Raw genomic sequence first — 18526 nt, forward strand, 5'->3', positions numbered from 1 at the left:
TTATATTTATTAAATAGTATAATTTGTTTGTTTTGGCCTACTGACTCCCCACTCGATGCGCTATATTTAGGTGCACGCGATATGTGAGTGTGTGCAACGACGGTTGCTATGGATACGGTATCCGCGGTCGAGATGACCAATCGGTTTCTCGCGGGTCTCCCACTTGAGCACTTACTCGCGCGGTGCACGCGTACCTCCTACGCTTGAACGTCTCATTGGATGCTACCAGACGATTACGTTTAATTACATTACACACCTTTGTTCAATAATTTATATTATGTGGACGTGGTTAGTAAATAAAAGATCCTCTGTCTCGGGATCATTGAGGGCTAAATGTGTATATTTATTTGTGTAAATATTTTGTTATACATTTTTTATTATAGTTACACTATTGCAATACTCGTTTTTATGATCACTTTAATTTGTATCTTTAGAAATTAATTATCTTAATTATTGATTAATTTTTTTTTATAATTCAATTCAATTGATTATTTATAAAATTTAATTTTATTTATTTGATAACCAGTGGTTGTAATATTTAGAGGAATGGGGGCAATTTGAGTCGTCTAAAATTTAAAAAAAAATTCGAATTTTTTTTGGCAAATTTGATATTGAAAAAAAAATCAAAATTTTTAAAGTAACCAAAATTTAATAGTAATTTCACTGCAATAAATTTACAAATGATCTTGATACTTAACAGACAATTAACAATTTCCGGTTTTTCTTTTTACAAATCGATTACAAAAAAAAAAACTAAAAATATGCACATATAGAAAATTTAAACAACTGTAGGTGCAATTTTTTCAAATATTTTTTTTTTAAATTTATCGTTAAAAAAAAAATCCAAAAATTATCAGACGACGGCTAACTTATGATACTGAAATTAGCAGCCGTCTAATAATTTTTGAATTTTTTTAAAAACCATAAATTTGAAAAAATTGCACCTATAGTTTTTTAACTTTTCTGCATGTGCTTATTTTTAGTTTTTTTTCAATTAAATTGTTGAAAATAAAATTCAAAAATTTTTAATTGTCTGCTAACTTCAGTATCATAATTTACAATTATGTTAAATTTTTTAAAAATTAATTAAAATTAATAGCAAAAAATTAATTTCAAATTCGTACCGAATTACGACGAATAAAATTTTTTTTCAAGTGATCAAAATTTTAAAATATCAGTAATTAAATTTTCAAGTAAAAATTTTTTTTACAAACTTTAATGATTGCCCAATTTGCCCCATTTTATTTTTACTAAAGTTTATATTTAATTAGACAAAATAAATGAAAACAATACAATTTTTTTAAAATGTAAAATAGAACTTCCTCTCAAATTTTCAAAAAATGAAATTTCACTCCATAAATATATATAATATATATACATCTAATTTTTATTATTAAACCCCAGTTATTTAATTTTGTTAATCATCCCAATGATTATTTAAATAAAAAGATAAACTCGACAGTTCTCACGTGATAATTTATAATCTTTTTCCTTGTATGATCCTACGTCCTATGCTTATATAATATTATACTAGCTTTTATCCACTTCCTCAATAAAAACTCCCCACTCATACATTCCACTCCCCATCCCGCACATAAATATATGTACATACACACATACATAAGTACAAATATACGTATAATAGAGTAGTCGCGAAATTAGGTCTTAGGATAAAATCTTAACAAGGTCCACGTGTTGACGGTTTTCGGTTGACACTCGGCTATATGTGACAGATGATTGGTTAAACTTCAAAAATTGCTTCAGTAAAAAAAAGCATTTTAAGAAAGCTTCAGTTTATTTCTTTGTCACACATCTGGCGTATCATCTCCAACATCATCTTTGAATTCTTGGCATGCCATTGACCGGGAGGTTTTAAATTTTTTTTTTCTAACTCACAAATCATTTATGAGATAAATTATTTCCGTGTAGGTAAAATATATATGTACATATGTATATATGTATATATAAAGGATAATTAGTAATGTATATATGATGAAATAGCTGTTTTAAAACTGCAAACTTTCTATTACAAAATCGATTGATCGTAATTATGATTAATTATTATATATTTTTATATTTTCGTGTTATGTAATTTAAAATTTTTTTTTAATTAGATATTTGTGTGGAAATGTGGAGGATAAAAATTTAAGATGACCGGAGGAATGGCCGATGAGGTGGGGGAAGGGACGATAAAATGTATAGAGCTGTGAATGTTGAGAAGCGCACGCGTCACGACGTCTGTGGCCAGTGACAATGCAGAATGCGATATCGCGGTTCGCCGCGCTCTTGGGGGTCCATAACTACTCGCGGGTCGTCTCTTATCCCGGGGGGCTCCATGTGTCAGTCGGCCGCTCACCCGCCCCCGCGGACACAGAGACCGGCTTTCAAGTGACCGACCCAGGACTCGTTTTATTTAGTAACTGCGTTTTTAATTCTTATTAATCTTCAGAAGATTTTTTTAAACACAAATTTTTTTGAATTTACTTACATCCGATTCAAAATTTGTACCCCGAAATTTTCATGCTGAAAAAAAATCTTGAAAAAATCAGTGGGATTTTTTTTTCCAATAATTTTATTAAAAAAAAAAAATAATAATTAACGTCAGTTTAATTGAAAAATTATTTATTTTATAATTATAATTAATTACCAAAAATTAAATTTTTAGTATAAATATTCCATCATATATTTTATAAATTTCCAAAATTTTGTGGCCTAATTTATTAAAAAAAAAAAAAATAAATAATTAACGTCAGTTTAATTGCAAAATTATTTATTTTATAATTATAATTAATTACCAAAAATTAAATTTTTAGTACAAATATTCCATCATATATTTTATAAATTTCCAAAATTTTGGGGCCTAATTTATTTAAAAAAAAAAAAAAATAATCATTAACGTCAGTTTAATTGCAAAATTATTTATTTTATAATTATAATTAATTACCAAATTAAATCTTTAGTACAAATATTCTACCGTATATTTTATAAATTTCCAAAATTTTGTGGCCTAATTTATTTAAAAAAAAAATAAAAATAATAATTAACGTCAGTTTAATTGCAAAATTATTTATTTTATAATTATAATTAATTACCAAATTAAATTTTTAGTACAAATATTCCATCGTATATTTTATATATTTCCAAAATTTTGTGGCCTAATTTACTTAAAAAAAAAAAAAAAAAATCAATAATAATAGTAAAACCGCGAGTACAATGTGAAGTAAAAGTAAACGAAAAAAAAAAAAAAAAAAAAGTACTCAACATACTGTTGGCACGTGCGACGGGATGTTTACCTCGGGAGAGCTAAATTCCGTCTTGCCTCAAATCAATATTATTGTTCGCGGTTCATCATCTAAATCTGTACCCGATCTACTGAACCTCCGCAATCGCAAACATAAACTTTATCAAGGGTAAAATTAAACTCGACTTTAAAATAATAATAAAGAATAAAAAATAAAAAATTCAAGGTTCCCTTATCCCAACCCAACCCAACCCAAATCAGCAACTTAACCCCGAGTTTATTTTTCCATATCTCCATACCGATATCAAGAGCGATCCACTCACTACTTGCTCACTATTAATTTCTTACCCGACTCGTATGTAACGCAGTGTAGCCAAGGCAGAGCGAGAGTGAGTTGTAAGCCGGGTAGAATGTTGAGGGTGCGAATAAACAGATCCATAAAGAATAAAAACTCTTTGATGTAGAAATAAGACCCGGCATGTCGCACCCGGCACTTGGTACCCAGTACACGGCATTGACCGTGGTTTATATGCGTTCTTAAAAGCTCCCTTGTCTTTTCTAGATCGCTCATTCATTAAATATGTCGTGTATAATTAGGCTGTAGCTCTCTGATCCTGACGACGTTATAAGACGAGACACATGACACGCGAGACGTTCATTTTTTTTTGGACAATAACCTTTGATTCTTTACCAACGACTCGTGTCGTTTGATTCCTAAATTATATAGATGTGTATATATATGTATATATTTATTTTTAAATAATTAATTTATATGGTACGGAGATACAGATAGAGAGTGGGGTAATTTTTTTTGGGCAAATTACTGACTGATGTTGATGTCGAACTCGACCTCGTTGAGCGACCAGAGGAAGAGGGGAATTTTTTTTGTCTTGTAGAAGTCGCTGATGACTTTGGTGGAAATCTTGGGAATGCGAGTGCGCTCGGGGACGGTGTAGTCGACGGAAAAAATACCGAACTTCTGAGTGTAGCCGGCGGCCCACTCGAAGTTGTCGATCAGAGACCAGGTGAAGTAACCGCGGATGTTGATACCCTGGGCGATGAGACCCGGGAGCTCGCTGAGGTGCTCGTGGTAGTACTTGGCTCGGCCAATGTCCGCGAGCTGCCCGCGGTCCCAGTAGCCGTTCTCGGTGATCATTATCATTGGGATGTTGAAGTCTTTGTTTATTTTTTGGATCATTGCGACAAAGGCCCAGGGTGTGCTCTGTAAATTTAGTTTACTTTAGTTCTCTGGTTGGGGGTAAAATCACTTAATTTTTTTTTTTTACACTAAATAATAATTAAAAAAAAACTTACGCGATCACTAAAAGCAGCCGCGTGTTCATTAGCCGGCACTTCCAGCATACCAATGTCCCCAAAGAAAGACACTGTAGTATTGACGTCGTAATCAGTCCACTTCTCAATTCTCACCGCGTGGTAAAAATTAAGTCCCAAGAAGTCCGTCGAGTTCTTAACCATCTCAACTTCTTCGGTCGTAAATTTCGGCAATCTTGACTGCGAGAACCCTTGCTTCAGACTATTCTCCTTAATGATATTTTTCATAACTTCCGGGTAGTCGCCATCGTAACTAAAGAGCGGATTAAGGAACCACGCGGCCAAGAAACTGAACCATCTTTCAACTCCTTCTGATTCTTCGGCGTCTTCTGGGTTTGAACCCACTACCCAGGGTATTGATATCGATATTCCCACTTTACCTGTATATAATTATCATTATCATTTACAATTTTTTTTATCAGCAAAAAAAATATATTTTTTTTTTCACCTTTCTGCTGCTGAGAAAATTCATTTTCATACATTTTATATACTTTTGCATGTGCAAGTAACATATGATGCCCACATAAATAGTCAGCTATACCCGAATGGTTTACAAAAGGCACCATCTTACCTCCGTAACCGTAAACACAATAAACTGTGGGTTCATTAACAGTAATCCAGTATTTTACCTGACAAAAAATAGTTGTCATTAATTCCAGCCTTCTGTCAATTAATTAATCAGTTAATTAATTACCCTATCACCGAACGCTTGGAAAACGATCCTCGCATAGTCAACGAACCAGTCAACGATCAGCGGATTGGTCCAGCCTCCGAGATCATTCAATTCCTTGGGTAGGTCCCAGTGGTACAGAGTGATAACAGGCGTTATATTTTTCTTGAGCATTTCGTTGATAACGTTGTTGTAATGCTTGATACCTTTGGCGTTGACATAGTTCGGGAAACCGGTTGGCAGAATTCTAGGCCACGATAACGATATTCTGAAGGCATTTGACTGCACCAACCAATTGATGTTTATTTATTTAATTATTTATTTGGAGTAGGGTCAGATAGAATGAGGCCGTCGAGGAAATGAAGGACTTTTGCAATCCCGTCAAAACACAAATTCTAGTTTAGTCCTCAATAGTCTCAAATCCTTTGATGTTTTATTTTCTACTCAGAAAGTAACTCTACACGGGGAGAATTATCTAATAATTTTTGATCGTTAATTATGAGTAAAACTGGGTCTGGATGAATAATTACTCTTTCGTTGCAAGAAAGTGTTCAATTATGGAGTAAAAAAACCAAATTTCGAGTAATTTTTGAATAAAAAAGAGTAAAAAATAAAACAATAGGCATCAGTTTTCATTTATTCCGTATTTATTTCGTTTTTGGCCCAGGTTTACTCTACTTGTAGGGTAAATTTTATCAAAAAATTATCTCCGTGTACTTTGGTACTCAAAATCATCAATGAGAACTATGTGGTCTGAATGCGAATAATTTATCAACGAATGAAAAGTTATAGTTTGGACTTTTGAAAATTTTAGATAGAAAAGGGAGGGGAGAGAAAACGTCGAATGAGACTTTTGAGGTTCAAATGCGGATAAAATTATTCCTGTATGTTTTGAGTATTTTGAGGCTCTAATCCCGATTCTGTTATTCCAGTATAGTCGTCAAAATAGTAAAATTGGTCATAACTACAACTTTGAGGACTGAACTAGGATAACTTTCTGTACTGTTGTCAATCTTAAAATTCTAAATTGATCCTCAAAAACCTCATTGAGAACTCTGAGACTTACATCCGAATTTGTTTTTTGACTCGACATAGTAAAAAAATTGGATCAGTGACTTTGAAACGGGGGGACCAAAGTGGCCCCCCACACCTCTATTATGCAAGAATTTGAATAGGAACAATACTTACACCGACTTGTTTAGCAAGATCGATGTCCGTTTTATACATATGATATGAATTAGCAGCAATATCACCATTTGATTTGTCGATGACTAATTCTGGGGAATTATGAGTAAAGTAATCCCATATTGACTCTCCTTTACCTGCATTCAAATATCATTTACTATACAAAAAGTAATTACTCTGTAAAAAATTTTCGGAGCAAATGCGGAGCGGATGATTTTTTCCAAAACTCTAGAACTCCGAATGACGGAGCGAATTGCGATAGAAATTAAATTTGTAATCACTCCGAATTTCGTGTGCGAAAAATTTGTTACGATAAAGTTGATAATAGTGAACTGAAAAAATTGAGACGATTTTGAACTTTTAGTTGATTATTTTTGAAACAAAAAAATTTGGAAACAAAAAAAAAAGAAACCGAGTTAATCGTTTTTGAAATTTAAAATCTTCTGACCTCGTTCTTAAATAATTCTGATAAGAGTCAAAATTCACCTGTGGGTTCAAATGTCTTTTTTTATTGTCCCCTCAAGCAAAATTTTCAAATTAATTTTTTTGCTTAAAAAATTCCAAAATTCAGCCTTAGAAGTAAGTCCAAAATTTGGTTTCCTAACGTTTCATCCGCAGACGTTAAATCCGCGACTTTTTAAATCGGTAATGTGCCATTTTTCAAAAGTTTTGTGTGTGTAATTACAATAGTATGTTAACACACTCACGCTTGCAATGGTACTGAAAAAATTAAATGAGTAAATAAAGTAAATAAATTATTATAAAGTCACGGATTTGATGTCTGCGGGCAAACATTCGTGATACCGATCAAAACTCGAAGTTCAGAATTTTCTAAAATTTGCAAGTTCATTGTAACAAATTTTTTTTAACATGGAACATAATTGAATTAAAACATAATTAAATACGATACCGGAAATATTCCAAGCTCCTTCAGTTTGATAAGCAGACGTTGAAACACCAAAAAGGAAATCATCAGGAAAGCGACCGTCTTTGGCGGCATTTATTCTTTCGAGTTCAACAAGCGATCGCGAATTGACGTTGTAATTAACAATAGCACCGTCGGGAAACTCGGGCATCATGGATGTCAATGACTCCATGAGTCCCATTATTATGTTCAGATTTCCCAAGACCCACATGGTTTTAGTCTAGTCTACCAGCGATTTATTGACGAATTTGAACGGCAATAAAAACAAACCGTCGAGTGCACTAATTGTTAAAGTTAAATTTTACTTGTACTAACTAGCGAAGAGTTACCTCAAGTAATACACTTTTGTTTATCGTACATACGTCCTTATCATTTGCGTAACCTGATAATAAATATAGACAATTTGTTTAATTATATCGATAACCGTATCATAAGCAAAATTTTTTTTTATAGTCTAGTTTTTTCAAAATATTATTCGTTATTTGAAAAATTTGAATTATAAATACTAGACTAGACTAATTTTTTTTTTTTAAATTAGTAATTTATCTTCACATCAAAATTTCAGATTTTGTTCAAAAAAAATTTTTTTAATTTTTTACGCGCCATTGTGTTCCCCGTGAATGGTTTTGAATAATTTTGAGCTTTTTTTTTATCAAAATTCTATTGATTTTTTTGAGAAAAATTTTGACAGTAGACTAATTTTTAATGTTCAAAATTTGGTCCTGTCTAATATTTTTTTACTAAAAGTTGTAATTTTTTTTTTATACAGAAAAAAAGGATTTCTCAGCGCAAAAAATTTTTACTCACCCCTACAAAATTTTTGAATTTATAAATTGAAAACAAAAACTTTCTTCGGGTGACAAAAATTTTTTTGAAGCAAGAAAACATTTTTTTGAGCGAAAAAAAATTTCTTGCGTCACGAAATCCTTTTTTCTGTAGTTTTTTTAATAAAAAAAAAATTTTAACCAGGGAAATTAAATTTAAACTCCGAAAATTAATAATATTAATAATAAATGTTCAAAATTTTCGAGTGATTCGGTCCAACAAAATTGGTGACACGATCTCAATTAATTTTAAGTCACAAATATATGTATGTATATTATAAATATGTAATATATAATTTACTGCTGCGAGTTGGTGTTGGACAAAAATAAATTAATCCGTGGGCGCACGGGTACACTGAAATGTTTAAAGAAAATGAGCCGAGTAGAGCCGGGTATCGGCAGAAGAAAAAAGACAAGAATAGTTTTGCTTGTCGAGGTTCATCAGTTGACGTTGCCGAGCATAAGCAGTGCAGCGTGTAGTGACTAGTGAGCGGCACAGATAATGGACCGAGGACAAGATGAAGAAGATTCCCCCACTCGCGAAATAGGTGGTGGTCCACGGAACCGCCTCCACATCTCCACCATCTCGTATTATCTTAACTTGAGTCTCCTCGAGTCCTATCCGTGTTCTGCTGCACTGTCTATACCATCTCAAGTAAACCAAATGGAACTCAACCAACGAGTGGGATACAGATCTGCAGAGATCAACACGTTTGCACTCACAAACTTTTGTCTTTAGTCCTCTAGTATTATTATCCGCGTGTGTACTCACCTTTACTTTGGACATCAAGTTCCACATTCAGTGCATATGCAACCGCGGGGAGTTCCAGTCACAAAATTTCAGTACTTTTTTTAAAATCATCTCAAAATTTGAATTTTTTTTTTTTTAATTTATTTTGAATCAAATTTTTTTTTTTTAAGTGTGCAGTGAATTTCTGGTGGTTTAATTTTTTTTTTAAATTACAAAGTGCGTTGTGATAAAAATTCAAAAATTTTTTATTGAAAGGAAAAAAATTTATTATGGAAATAAATGATAATAATAATAGTATGACTGAAGACAAACCTGGACCATCAAATGAATCAAATCCATTGGATGATGCGGTTGGAAAATTACTACAAGGTAAAAAAAAAATTGTGTGATTTTTTTGAAAATTTATTTAAATAAATGTCAACATATTTATCAAGCCGTTTTGGGACAGACATTATAATTGGCGCTGAAAGCTCACGTCGTTAATCCTCAAGACCGGATTTATCTCAGCGATTAAAATTTATTTATTCTCTTTTCTTGTTCTCTGGATTTTGGTTTTTAAAAATACGAGTATTTTATTTGAGTATGGAGCAGAGGTTTAGGGTATAATTAAATGTATATAAGTAATATATAATGATCATCTAACGCTGGGAAAAATAAAAAATGATAAAATTGAAATATATGAACGAGTCGCGGTGAGATCGCTCAGCAGGTGCTGCGAGTCAAGCGAAACTGCTCTACGACACTAATTATGCGAGTACCGAATTAAATCTGACACATCTCGTACAGGCAATAGCGTACCGATGTAATTTATGGGCGAGACTATTCCTTTTCTTCCCACGAGTACTCATAATAATTTTTGATGGCTATCGCCCGATATTTTCTTTAGCTAATTAAAACTTTTAACCAACCACCCAAAATCCGCTTATTTAGTCGTTAATTATTATTATCAATGATTTATTTATAAATTGAAAAATTAACTTTGTTGGTGATCAAAAAATAAATAATAAATGGTCATTGGACAGGAAATTTGATTTCCTACAACTTTAGTCTCTTTGAAAAATTTCATAAAATCAATAGTTTGAAAGATATATCCATTTTAAGTCTTTGGAAATAGTTTAATATGCTTATATGAATTCCCAAATTTTTTAAACGGCTGTAACTTCTCAACGATTCATCTGACGCTAATTTTTACATCAACAAAAGTTGTTAGAAATTTGATTTCCTACAATTTTGATCTCTTCAAAAAACCTCAAAAATCAATAGTTTGCAAGATATATCCATTTTAAGTCTTTGAAAATAGTTTAATATGCTTATATGAATTCCCAAATTTTTTAAACGGCTGTAACTTCTCAACGATTCATCTGACGCTAATTTTTACATCAACAAAAGTTGTTAGAAATTTGATTTCCTACAATTTTGATCTCTTCAAAAAACCTCAAAAATCAATAGTTTGCAAGATATATCCATTTTAAGTCTTTGAAAATAGTTTAATATGCTTATATGAATTCCCAAATTTTTTAAACGGCTGTAACTTCTCAACGATTCATCTGACACTAATTTTTACGAAAACAAAAGTTGTTAGAAATTTAATTTTTTACAACTTTGATTTCTTTAAAAAATCTCATAAAATCAATAGTTTGCAAGATATATCCATTTTAAGTCCTAGGCAATAATTATTCATTTTATATGAATTCCCAAATTATTCAAACTGCTCTAACTTTTTAGTGAGTCATCCCACGGTATTTTTTATCAGAACAATATTTATAGAAAATCAAATTTCTGACAATTTTTGTCTCTTTAAAAATTTCTATAAAGTCAATAGTTTAGGAGATATATCGATTTTAAGTCTTGGAAAGTAAAAAAATTTCCCAAACCAAGTAATGAATGAACTTTTTGAACAGATTCATTATTGTTATTAATAAAAATACCCAAAAAATATGTTGAATTAATGATTAATGGTAGTTGGCACACGTCAGTAAAAATATTAAGCCCAAGCTCGCGACGTAAAATTTAAGACCCGTTACATTGACGCGATACAAAATAAATACAGACTTAATATTGTAATCAAATAAATGTAGCACTCAGCAAGACGACAGATTGGGATTTACGCGACTAGTGTTACAAAACACTCGTTTATTCACCGACTGGACAATTCTCTATTGTCACTAATAACTATCTTTGTTTTATTATCAAAGACAATCTGTAATTTACCCTCTAATACTTATAATTCATCATTAGTTAATCACTTTATCCATTACCGCCATACATTAATGAATTAATTAATTAACTAGCCAATTTATTTATCGACAATAACTTGCGTAGATTAATTATCGAACCGATGTTAATTTTTCTAGCAAATTTTAAAATAAATTCGTTTTTTTTTAATGACATACGCGGAAATATATTCCTGGCGATTCGAGAAATTAAAACAATTCGCCGTAAAACATGGGGCTAACGAAGAAGGATCTCGTTAAAGAGGGGACCCGACAGAGAGGCCGCACCGTTAGACCGTGTCACCGCGGCAATTAACTGAAGATGACACTCTACCATTATTAATAATTATAACATCACGTGTTTTTTAGCCGCCTTGCTAATTATTCTGTACCAGACTTTACTTTTCTTCAATTTTTTTTTTTTTCTATCAATAAAAGATCATTTTTATTGAATTGACAACTTCCTGTAATAATTACTGGCGATAACGCTAATCGTTACTTTTTATGTAAGAGATAAAAATTATAAATTATCAAGACATTAATTTATCCGACGATTACTTAAGAATTTAAATCGAGTAATTAAATTTTATTATTATATTCAATAATAAAAATAAATTTATTAAATTATCAATTCACTTGAGATAAATTTCGATGAAGTTGAGCTTTCGGTTGCTGAAGAAAAATCAAAATTTTAATATCATTGACTAGTGAAGTTGACGAATGATTATAAAAAAAAATTTTTTAATTAGGGTATGATTGGACACTATTACCAGTGACTTCAAGAACAGGAGGACGTAGAAGCACACATGTAAAAAGGCCCATGAACGCTTTTATGGTGTGGGCCCAGGCTGCAAGAAGAAAACTCGCAGATCAGTACCCGCAGCTTCATAACGCCGAGCTATCAAAAACTCTTGGTAAATTATGGAGGTAAAAGAAAATTTACCACCATAAATATTTTTAAAAAAATCAATTAAACCCTAAAAATTTTTATAAAATAACAGCGGACTTCAAGAATGAAAATAAAAAAATTTCCGATAATTTTTTATCCTCATTTTGTCTGCTCTCAGTAAAAATTTTTTGCTCAATTTTACACTAAAAAAAAATTCAATTTGATATCAGGTGATATATATTTTTATTTTAAAATTTTAATTTTAGTGGATTATTATTTTAGTGCCGTAATTCGCCACAGCCATTTGAAAATAATTAATGCCAGGAAAAATAATTATAATTTTAGGATATTAAGCGACGGAGAGAAGCAACCGTTCATCGAAGAAGCTGAGAAACTGCGCAACGCTCATAAAAAGCAGCATCCCCACTACAAAGTAAATTAAACCCCAAAAAATATAACCAGCAAATATAAAAAAAACAATCTATCATTCCAGTACCAGCCACGTCGGAGAAAACCAAAGACTGAGGACCAAATGAGTCTCAACCGGCCGTTGCAATCTTCTGCGTCCCTCGACTCGCCGCCAGAGTGCGCCTACACGAGAATTTACCCTCCCGACTCGCCAAACAAATCGTACGAGCGACCTCTGGCCTACGAGAGCCAAAAGCCCTTCGAGTTGCATCCCAAGTACGTCGAGAGTCTCAAGTGCACCGACCACCAGAACTGCACCTACGAGGTCCCAAAGTACGAGTTGCCCAGCAAAACTTACCCCGACCCCAAGTCCCACGATGTCCCCACCAAGTACACGGAGCCCGGGCCCAGGTACCCGGAGCTGCAGCCAAAGAGTTACGGGCCCGAGGTTACCAAGTACCCAGAAGTTAAAAGTTACTCGCCCTCTGACGCAGCATTCAAGTACCCGGAGGTCACAAATACACAGAAATCTTACGCCTGCATGCACACGCAGTATTATCCTGCACCAGATGCATACTCAGTCCACGAAGACAACGAGTACCAGAGTCAAACTATGCCGCCTCACTCATTCTACCCTTATATTTCCGCATCAATGGGCCAGCCTTCGTATTACATGGGCCCTCGATAATGAAAAAAATAAATTAAATACTTCTAAAATTATAACTGTTAATATTAATAACAATAATAACCTACTGGTTTTAATCAAAGCGCCAAAAATGTAGAAAAAAAATTAATAAATAGAAAAAAATTTAAGGTCTTGAAATAAAATATTTTTATTTATTAAATTAACTGATTTGTGTAAGATATTCTTTATCTATTCAACATTAATACACTTTATATATATATTAGATTTTATGTGAAACTTGAACCATGCACATATATTCATATATCTAGGAATTCGAAGGTTAAAGTCTATAAAATGTACAAAAACTCAATGGCATAATTGATTTTTTTAAAAGTAATTAGTTTTGAAGGTTAGTAATTTAATGAGTTAACTGAGGAAGATTTAACAGCCTTGTTAATTTTCTAATTAACGGGTTACATAATTCATTTACATTACCAATATATACAAAGCAAGTTTACTTAACGAAAGTTCTAGGTTATGGTCCCCCTGGCGGATTCGAATTACGGTAAATTACCGTAATTTCCGCTATTCGGAAGAATTACGGCATTTCGCAGCATTTTAACCCTAAGTTTTCAGTAAACGAGCGGTAATTTACCGTAAAGTAAAGTATCGCACAGTAAAAATAAAAAAGCATACGGTGCTTACGGTAAAAATGTTGCAAATTACGATAAATTGCCGTAATCCGCCATAAATTACCGTAAGATGCGAATATTTACTGTAATTCAGATCCGCTAGGGCCTCTAGTGAGTAAGTCAGCGCCGGTTTTAAAATACCGCCACTACTATTAAATTCATCTAAAATCCTCCCAGATAATAAGTCGCCGTCGGTTTTTACCCCGACTCATTAAAAACTAGACTAATCTCACGTCGGTAAAACAAATTAACTTTACAACCCAAAAGTTCCCGACGGCGACTTACTCTGCGTGAAGATTTTAATCTCAGGTCTACTCCGGTGACTTACTCGCTGGGCCGACCATCAAATTGGTCCTACAGAAACAAGAACTGAAAAAAAAAAAATTATTATTCTAGTTTATGTATTAGTCCGCAAAAGAATGGTTTTTCCTTCCACTATGGTTATGATGAAGTGCATGAATTCACACTAACGCGCATGCGCAGTAATGACTTTGTAGAAAAATGGTGGGGAAAAAATCACTCTTTTACGGACTTGACTATATAAATATTCTTAGGCTTTAGTTTTTTTAAAACAGATTCTTGATGAATGAAATTTTAAGTTGAGAAAATTTCTGAGTTTCTAGGCTATGTTTTGGAAGGACCAATCAGAGAGCTGATCTTTCTGTAGAGAGTGAGATTTCTTGGAGCTACTTAGAGCTATTTTATCAATAAGATAAAAATAAAAGAAGAGATAAAAAATTATGGATCTCTAGACATCACAGCCGCGAGCTCTTTGACCTGGTCCCTGTTTGCGTGCATGAAGGCCTTGGCGGTCCAAATCATATCAGCGAGGATTTCGTCATTCTTTTCGTCCATGGTGACGTCAGTGGATAGCCGAGGATTGAAGCGGTAGTACGGGATTCCGGCCATGGAACACCAGGTTCTGGCCCGGTCAACTACGCGCCCGTCGGCTGCGGTCGCTTGATCGACGAGCAATGTCCCTAGGGCCGAAATTCCCATTCCGAGTCTCATGGTGTCCCAAAGACTTTCTGGACGGAAAACGTCAATGTCTTTAAGCGGCGACACTGGAATCGCTCCGGTGCCCAAAGAAACGACCAGAGACAGCGGAGTCGCCTCTTCTTCACGGCCCACAGCTTTGAGAGCCAAGCAGTACTCGTGGATTTCCGTCATCGCGTCCAGCGTTGGGTTGTTGGCAATCAGGCCTCCGTCGAGAAAGCGCCCGAATGCCCGGAAGTACGAGGGCGCAGCTCCAGTGGCTCTCGCGGCCTTCCAAAGCAGTTGTTCCTCTGGCAGCAGAGTCGCCTTAAATTTAGGATTGGGCGGAATCTTCATCAAATAACTAGGTGATGAATAATTACGAAAAATATGAAGATCTACTGGCTTCCTATCGGCAAGTACTCCAGTTATCATGAGTTTCGGTACTTTGATGTCTGCCATAACTGTGTCAGCTCCCAAGCAATCTTTCAGAACCTTTTCAAGATTTTCACTGCTGTAGGGTCTCGATCCCACGAACGCGTCTTGTTTTATTCGAAAATACAGAGCCTGACATTCACGCAAACTCTTACCAGCTGCCAACCCTAGCGCAAGGATTCCTCCAGTAGAAGTTCCCGCAATCCAATCGAAGCATGACACAATAGGTTTTTGGAGCACGGCCTCAATTTCGATCAAGGTCTGGACCAAAACTAGACCACGTATGCCACCGCCATCTAGACACAGCAGCCTGCCACCTCTCAACTTGCTATTTCCTTGCGACGCCATCTTGGCCATGCTCGCCACATACAACATCTGGTCCAAAATAGTCCGCGGTATCGACGTAGGGGGCTCTGGCGGCGCTATTCCATGAAAAGTCTCACCTTGCCTGCACCCCAGTCCGCAATCCTTCATGGTGCTGTCACACCGCTTTGCCCCAACTGCATGGAGCGTGTACAAAATCTTCTCGCCCTCACCCTTCAAGTCGACCAAGTGTCTCGGGGTCTCGTTGTTGAAATTTTTCGCGTCAATGTCCGCGCCGAATCCAATCAGCATTTGAACTATCGGCAGCAGCCCGCCTTTCTGCACCGCCAAATGTAGCGGAGTGTTGCCCTGATTATCAGCAACATTTATCGTCGCCATGTGACTGAGCAACGCCATTATGCAATCCAAGCGTTTCCGCATCACCATTATATGTAGCGCCGTTCTGCCATCAAAATTAAGCGCATTTATGTCGCAATTAACTTCAATAAGCGCGTTAACGACTTCCCGGCTCGATGACCAGTGCAGCGGAGTGCCTCCGAACTTCATATCTTCCGCCGACAGGGATTTCGCATTATCGCTCATTAGATCGCTCACGTAACTGGGCCCATTGGTAGTCGACTCGCTCGCAGAAATGTTGACATCCGCTCCGATCATCAGCAGCGCTTTCACACATTCCGGTTTGTCATTGTGGCAGGCGACATGCAGCGGAGTTTGCCCCTGGCTGTTGCGACTATTCAGCACATTGGGCGAATTAGGGCCCAACGCGAATATAATGTCCTTGGTAGATCCTGCGGCGTAGTGGTAGACCGTGTTCGCCGTGTAGTCCAAGTGCTCGATGGACGCCCGCTCATTGATCAGCTGCACAACCATCTGCAGATTGTTCGTTTGAATCGCGACTTGCAGGGGCGATATCCCCGTGGTAAGATCAGACGTATTGAGTTCCTTGCTGACCACCGCGTGCTTGAACACATCATAGAGAGCCAGGTGGGCTGCCAAGTGTGCCAGGGTCCAGGTCGGGTGGTTCGACAAAGTGTCGCAGAGCTTCTGGATCCGCGCCACATTGCACAGATCCTTGCAAAGCTGCACCAGAACTGGGACCTTGTCCTTGTAAACCGTGAATCGAACCTCGGCCACTTCCAGGCTCTCCGAGCGGAACAAACTGAACGACTGGGAAAGCGTTTCTTGACACGGCCGGTGCAATACTATCTCGTATTTGTCGTTATTCCGGTCCCCGGGGCCATACAACATTATTCCCTCCTCTCGGCAGTGGATGTGCCGGTTGCTGTACTTGTCCGAGCGCACTTCCAACACGATATTCGGAGGCGTATCTCCAAATACTATGTTGCGGAACACGTTGTTTGCTATGTCGCCCAACCATGTCATGATTTAATATCCTTATTTCTTAAATTTTATCTTCAACTTTAAACTTTTAGCTAATAGCTGATGGCAGTAAATTGCTGTGGGAGTATAATTTATATTTGTGAACTTGAACTTTGATGAATTATAGTTAATCTGAAAAATAATTATGTAAGTTGACATTGAACGAGTGCCGAATGAACTTTGATATATTACAATGCACAATACAATGAGTAATAAGTAATGAGTAATAGTGATATATATGTGACTGGAAGTAGCGAAAAAAATTTTATTTATATTATAAATATTGTTTTACCTGGTTCACATAATTCCTCGGTATCTTAAGAGCCAATGATTTTTCGCGTGTAAGAGACAGTCGCTCTGGTAATTATTTATTATTATTTTTGTTAATTGGACGAAGTGAAGTTGCTATTTTTCACAAACTAGTTGGCTGAGTGTTGACAGTCAGCTGTAATTTACTCGACTACGTAAGAACTTGGGTTAATTTCGCACGAGTTTGCATTGATCTTTAGCTTGAGGGGCAGAGATTCAGAGAAAGGCCGCGAGATGACAGCACCGACTGAGTCGAGATTCTGAAGACTTCCTGTATGATCGAACACCGGTTAGGTCACTTGCTGTCAGTAGTTTACTAGTAGATATGGTAACTTTTTATAATATTTTTTTTTAGAATTTTAATTTTTCTGAGTTGGGAAAAAATTCATTTCGCTATTTTTTGAATCCTTGTTAATAAAAATTCTTGACAGTTAATTTATTGATGTAATTAAAAATGATTAGAAATTTATCGGGGTTTGAAATATGTATGATTTTTTTTTTATTTCAATGAAATTTTTTTTCAGTTCTGAGGGCATTGAAAATTATTTTAATTAATAGAAAAAAATATGAAAATATATATCTTCAATAAAAATAAATTATTATATAAAATAAAAAATTTTTAATTTCGCCCTGACCAAATTGCCCTCAGGCCTTTCAAATAATCATTCTTAATTAAAAAAAAAAATCTTTTGATGACATATAGTGTCTCGACTTACCCCGTAGCTAATTTATTTTACTAAAACTAATTAAGAATAAAATTAAAGTTTTAAACTCAATTCGTAACTTTAAAGTTACAGAGAATCAATAAAACAGTCGAATGCAATTCATTTATAAAAATTTAAATCTTTAACAAAAAATAATAAAAAGTGTACTGTAAAAAGAACGGTGTTGAACATGGACTCAATTTAACACCGCGCTGTGTTAAAATACCGGTATTAGATTGGGGTAAAAAAAAATTCCACGTATAAAAATTAGAACAAAAATTTATTGCATATAAAAAATATAAAAATTGAATGAATATTATCTGGAGGGAATTTCAATTTTGCTATGTACAGAAGGATCCCGTTATAAGACTACGCGTTATAAGACTCTTCCCCTCAATTTTTTGAAACTCACTCGGAACGCTTCCCCCACCAACTCAATAAAAGTTTTGCGCCGAAACCTCGCTATAAGACTAACGACTAGTATGAGTAAAATCGAGATAAAATGTACATACACGAAGATTGTAGATTAAATAATTTATTTTCAGAATGAATACTTAAAATTTCGTGGCATCACATAATTAATTAACAAAAAAGAACGACAAAATTCTGTTTGTTTATTTATCCCATACGAAAAAAATATATAT

General features: G+C 34.6%; 3 protein-coding genes across 4 annotated transcripts in view; 1 reads left to right on the top strand and 2 right to left on the bottom strand.

Annotated features, from left to right (window-relative positions):
* The window catches only part of LOC130678596 (transcription factor Sox-9-like), a 63639-nt gene extending 50389 nt beyond the window's left edge, over positions 1-13250 (top strand). The window contains exons 1-4 of one of the 2 annotated variants that reach the window (XM_057485917.1): positions 8511-9297; positions 11891-12068; positions 12376-12463; positions 12524-13250. In XM_057485917.1, coding sequence (XP_057341900.1) covers positions 9198-9297; positions 11891-12068; positions 12376-12463; positions 12524-13126 — 969 coding nt within the window. In that variant the 5' untranslated portion in view covers positions 8511-9197 and the 3' untranslated portion in view covers positions 13127-13250. Of the gene's footprint in view, positions 1-8510; positions 9298-11890; positions 12069-12375; positions 12464-12523 lie in introns of those variants that run through there. The other variant, XM_057485918.1, reaches the window with a different exon arrangement.
* Positions 3021-7693, bottom strand: LOC130678591 (myrosinase 1-like). Its single transcript, XM_057485911.1, has 6 exons — positions 7339-7693; positions 6432-6565; positions 5268-5525; positions 5022-5202; positions 4556-4953; positions 3021-4463 (listed from the first exon to the last, which is right to left on the bottom strand). Exons 1-6 carry the CDS (start codon positions 7562-7564, stop codon positions 4062-4064), a joined length of 1599 nt encoding a protein of 532 aa, XP_057341894.1. The 5' UTR covers positions 7565-7693; the 3' UTR covers positions 3021-4061.
* A 30-nt stretch (positions 13251-13280) lies between the features above and the next one.
* Positions 13281-17352, bottom strand: LOC130678590 (85/88 kDa calcium-independent phospholipase A2). Its single transcript, XM_057485909.1, has 2 exons — positions 17162-17352; positions 13281-17001 (listed from the first exon to the last, which is right to left on the bottom strand). The coding sequence occupies exon 2, from the start codon at positions 16870-16872 to the stop codon at positions 14494-14496; it is 2379 nt and encodes a 792-aa protein (XP_057341892.1). The 5' UTR covers positions 16873-17001; positions 17162-17352; the 3' UTR covers positions 13281-14493.
* Between the last annotated feature and the right edge of the window lie 1174 nt (positions 17353-18526).

This window comes from Microplitis mediator, chromosome 2, assembly GCF_029852145.1.
Source record: "Microplitis mediator isolate UGA2020A chromosome 2, iyMicMedi2.1, whole genome shotgun sequence".
NCBI lineage: Eukaryota > Metazoa > Arthropoda > Insecta > Hymenoptera > Braconidae > Microplitis > Microplitis mediator.

Bases quoted from the DNA above. Each gene is read 5' to 3' on its own strand.
- LOC130678591 (XM_057485911.1), bottom strand. From the start codon at position 7,564: ATGTGGGTCTTGGGAAATCTGAACATAATAATGGGACTCATGGAGTCA. The intron at 6,566-7,338 runs GTATCGTATTTA...ATTTGAATGCAG, and splicing joins AGGAGCTTGGAATATTTCCG to GTAAAGGAGAGTCAATATGG. The intron at 5,203-5,267 runs GTAATTAATTAA...ATTTTTTGTCAG, and splicing joins TCCAAGCGTTCGGTGATAGG to GTAAAATACTGGATTACTGT.
- LOC130678590 (XM_057485909.1), bottom strand. From the start codon at position 16,872: ATGACATGGTTGGGCGACATAGCAAACAACGTGTTCCGCAACATAGTA.